This window comes from Solanum tuberosum, unplaced genomic scaffold (genome assembly GCF_000226075.1).
Source record: "Solanum tuberosum cultivar DM 1-3 516 R44 unplaced genomic scaffold, SolTub_3.0 scf00375, whole genome shotgun sequence".
Classification (NCBI taxonomy): Eukaryota; Viridiplantae; Streptophyta; class Magnoliopsida; order Solanales; family Solanaceae; genus Solanum; species Solanum tuberosum.
In genome coordinates, this window is record NW_006239299.1 from 55,365 (window position 1) to 60,405 (window position 5,041).

Genomic DNA, 5,041 nt, shown 5'->3' on the forward strand with positions numbered 1-5,041 from the left:
GAAATTATACAAATCTAAGCTCCTGCCAGCAAGTTATACAATCTGATGCTCCATAACAAACATAAAGTTTGCTATGAATCGCAATTATACAAACTATAGTTATAACATACAAATATAATTTTTATATTTGCTATATGTGAAAGTTGCTCTTATTTTTTTCTATAAAAAGACAATTCCTCTGCGCAAAATCCTCCCCTAAGATCTACATATGTACTCGTACTCTTGATATAAAAATGTATTTATAATTAAGTTTCTTGAAATTAAATTTGTGTTGAAATATGTATCTAACCTTAAAAAAAGAGATATTTCTTTTGTCCTAATTTATATGACATATATTTTTAATCAGTACGAAGAGAGACAGAGGTAAAGCGTAGAAAAAGTTGAGAGGGGTGATAAAACATGATATGATGCAACTTCAGATTACTAGGACATGCCTTTAGATAGAAAGGTGTGAAGGACACGTACTATGGTAAAAGATTAGTAGGTAACAATGTAGACTGTAGTGTGGTACATTGTGGAATTTCACGGGATATATTGTTGTTGTTGGGTCTCACTAATTTTGCAAAAAAAAATGTAATATTTTATTTAAAAACTCATTTATTTCAAGGGTTGTGTTGAAACATTTTAAAGTCTTTTCATATTTTCTTAAATTTTGTGTAAATTCAAATTACATCACATAAATTGAAATTGAAAGAAACATAATTTTTTTCGAGTGATCAAAGAAAAATTCACTTGATTTTTTAAAAATCAATATTTCAAATTTAAAACTCTTCAAAATCATTTTAAAAATTCAGGTATATAATAACTATAATCAAACATTTTTTTAAATTCATTTTTTAAAAATTCTGGCCAAATCCCTTTCATTCTGCAGGGACAAATAGTCCCTTTTTAAACTATTTTTTTTGTTTGATTTGTTTATAAAAATGAGTAATTAGTCTCAACCAATCCTCCCTTTAAATCCACATCATCAAATCTTCCTTTCTTCTCTCTCACAAGGCCATATATAGAAAAAAGTTTCTAAAACATATATATATTCTCTTCAATTCTCATTTGTTTGAAAATAATGGGATGCAAGCAAATGGACAAATCAAAGCAAAAGCATAAGAAGGGATTATGGTCTCCATATGAAGACCAAAAGCTCAAAGATTACATCCTCAAACATGGTCATGGCTGCTGGGCATCTGTGCCAATCAATGCTGGTTAGCTAATTAGTATTCTCCCTTCGTCTGTTATATTAAAAATAGATGTTCGCTTTTATTATTTTGTCAAGTTTTTGAAAAACCAAAAGATCGTCTATCAGTTAGTTTCTAATTTATCTTTATATTAACTATAGTCATTTTCCAGAATATTAAATTTATTTCAAAGGGGAATATAGTTAAATAATCATTTTATTAATTATTTCTTGACAGGATGTGTCAAGTCGAATATTGATTAGTAAAAATGGACGAGCGGAATACTTTGTATTCATTGTTTACTCGATAATATTCGACCCCGTCTTTATATTGTTCACGTTTTAGATGTTCAGTAACCAGTACTGAATGTGTAGGATGTTTAGTCCTGCATCAATTGTGGGAAGGGAGATGGAACTCCTTACATAGACTCGGACAAATCTCGGCTCTTAAGCTAATTTTTGAAGGTTAAATTAGGGCTAAGCTGATCTATTTTGTTGTGTCAGTGTATTTATCATGAAAATGCCATATATTTACTCTTGTTAAATTTTGCTCATTATTATATGGTACCAAAATTGTCTTTTTTCCTCTTATTGAATGGTTGACTATTTTTCCAACCTAAAGACTTTTGTACTTCTATTAAGTACCAACAATACCAAAATATACAAGATTTTTTTTTATATGACATCCTTGTTAGTAGTAAAATTAGCATCATTCGTAGCCCTTGTCTATTTTTAATGCTTCATTTTCACAAGTGATTTCATTCAAGAGGTAAGACAAGTGTCTTAATATAATACATCACTTCATTTTAGGTGACGGTGTTTGAACTGTAAAGTTCAAGAAAAAAAATTAAAAAAAGACTTTAGAAATTTCTAATTTTAATTTTTAAACATATGCCAACCCCCAACTTGACGCGTGAATGTTAAAAGAAAAATAAAATTAAAGATATAGTACATATGATTACACATATAATTTTGAATGTATTTATTTTATTAAAATTATTGAAAAGGAAAATATAAAATTAAAAAATAAGAACAACTTTTGCTTATGACAAAGGTACATCTATAGGAACAAATAGTATTGCAACAGAAGTCAACAAATAATAGAATTTCTGTTATGACAGAGAAATTCAACTAAATATAAATATTAATTTTTTTTTTTATCAATTAAGACATTCTTTAAATTATATAGTTGACATGCATCGTTGTATTTCTATCGAGGGCAAATCTAGTCCATAAGGTATATGATTCACAAAAATTCATTTATTTATACCTTATATTTATATTAAAATTTTTATAATTAATTCATTATGAACTCAATATTTTACATTAACTTGAAAACCTAAATCTGCTTCTAATATTTTTTTATTTTTTTTAAATTAGGGTTGCAAAGGACGGGAAAAAGTTGTAGATTGAGGTGGATTAATTATTTAAGGCCAGGCTTAAAGAGAGGGACATTTAGCACTGATGAGGAAGAGACAATCCTGACCTTTCATGGCATGTTAGGCAACAAGTAAGAATCTTATAAGTACTCTTTTAGTTTAATAAATAATTTTCATGTAATCTATAGGTTATAAATTCGAGTCATGGGATTAATTATTAATGATTGTTATAAGTTGGCTTTATAATAGTCCACCCCATTTGGCTTTAATTGACAAGCACTGCAGAAGTATTGACTTTTTCCAAATAGTGAGAGACTTGTTAAATTCTTGTGACAAGTTAATTAATATAATTGGACAATGATTTATATATCTTAATTATGCCTTTCATTTTATTGGAATTCATAAGATTTCAGACTATGTCAAGATTCCTTTCTTTTGACAATAGCCAATGGGTGGCTCAGATTGAATTTTATAAGTTAAAATGAATTGAATCAATAAATGAATTATTATATAACTTTAAAAAACAGTTTGTGTTATTGATTTCAGACTCTTTCATTAAAGTCAACAACCATTCAGTGAATTGTCTTGTCTTACTGAGTTTTAGTTAGTTGAGTTGAGATAGATTAAGTTAAAATAGACTAAATAATTGGTCCCAACTCAATCACCCAATTTTATCAAGTTTAATTAATTTTTTATTTTTTTTTTATAAAAAGGAATTAATAAAAAGTTATTCTTTTTATCATAGTTATATACTTGATCCAAATCAATTCAATTTTAGGTGAGCAAAATTTATACAAATAAGTTAAGTTAAAAAATGAGCAAGTCATTACACGCTTAAACATTAATCGATGAAAATGTCATATTTTCATTTGCTAATTTTGTTAATATATGTATAGGTGGTCTCGAATAGCACAACATTTGCCTAGAAGGACTGACAATGAAATAAAGAATCATTGGCACTCTTATCTAAAGAAGAGGATGCCCAAATTGGCTGAAAATGAAGAAGGGCATGCTAGAACATATACAAGTGAAAATGAAGAATCTTCACCTTCCTCAATGAAATTGGCTTCCCAAAATTCAAGTAAAATGGACTCATTTGAACAAATAGAAGGTTCATTATTAGCAGATACAGATCAATCTGTATCTACTAATAACGAATTTGCAAGAGAAAATTGCAAAAGCAATTTCCCCAAAGTATTATTTTCAGAGTGGCTCTCATTAGATCATTTTAACCGTCAGGATTTCAAGGTGAACACAAGTAATCATGATCTTTCTAAGAATAACATTGGATGCAACAATTCAATGTTCCAATTAGATGCTTTCGCGCAATATGATCCAGTACTAGCGATGAATGAAGTTATTACCAATGAAATAAATCGCGATTTTAACAATATGATTCAACAACCACTCAAGTTTGAGGATCAGATCTTTGTCAACGATTTTGAGGAATTTATATCCGGGGAATTTAATAGAAACGTCAATGATGTACATATAAATCATATTTTCTAAGTGCTTTACCAAATAATGTTAGTAGATTTTTCGAAACTAATAATACAAGATACGAGAAACTAGTAATGTTATCATGTCCTGTTTTGCTCGTAGAGTTGAAAGAAGTTTGGAGTAAAAGCAAATCAAGCTAGCTAGTATATTTGTTGTCATTTTTTTCCTTAACAATATGCTAAAAAATTGTCATTTCTATCCGAGGTGAATCAACATTTAAAATTTATGAGTTTCTATCGTAATTCTAAGTTAACGATATAGTAATAATTGGGTTCACACTGAAATATTTGTAGATATTTTTACTTAATGTGTATGTTGTTTTTTAAATTACTGTTGTTTGATAATTTTATTCATTCTTGTATATTATTTTATTGATTGATATGAGATACGTATACAATACACATATACTAAACTTGTTTTTTTTTTTTTTTAAATGTGGAAATTATTCAGATTAATAATGAAATATCTTGTTCTAAAACTCACAAAACAATTGTGGACCTTTAGTTAATCCCATAAAATTCTCTAATTCACCGAAATCCTCTCTTTATTATTCTATAAAAAGCTGCTAAGTTCTCCAAGTCCTACGAATTCAAGATATCATATTGTTTTCAATTCTTCTTTTGGTTTTGCCGGCACAGTCTGAGTCGAAGTTTGAAGTTTATGAATTCTGAACTTATCGCAGGAATCATATTCCTTATAATTATTGGGCTAAACTATTACATATATTTAATAGATTTTTCTAATATAAATAAAAAAATTAATTAAACAAAAGTTATTCGGTTTATTTGAAGGTGTAACTTATACTCTCGCTCAGCCTCCTTTGACCTTTTGCGGATGTTTGATAGTGTTAATTGGTTGATATTTCACTTAAAATGTCCCCAGCTGGTGTTTGATGTTGTAATTAAAATGTTAGTAATCTTATGTAATGCCCAAGGGGTTCAATTCGTTGAAATATTCACTATGTAAATAGGGATAAAAATATGTGGCTATA

At 28.2% G+C, this 5,041-nt stretch overlaps 1 protein-coding gene across 1 annotated transcript in view; it reads left to right on the plus strand.

Annotated features, from left to right (window-relative positions):
* The first annotated feature begins 974 nt into the window (after positions 1–974).
* The window catches only part of LOC102579704 (transcription factor LAF1-like), a 6,072-nt gene continuing 2,005 nt past the window's right edge, over positions 975–5,041 (plus strand). Inside the window, exons 1-3 of the mRNA XM_006361861.2 lie at positions 975–1,199; positions 2,552–2,681; positions 3,447–4,035. Coding sequence (XP_006361923.1) covers positions 1,064–1,199; positions 2,552–2,681; positions 3,447–4,035 — 855 coding nt within the window. The 5' untranslated portion in view covers positions 975–1,063. The remainder of the gene's footprint in view (positions 1,200–2,551; positions 2,682–3,446; positions 4,036–5,041) is intronic.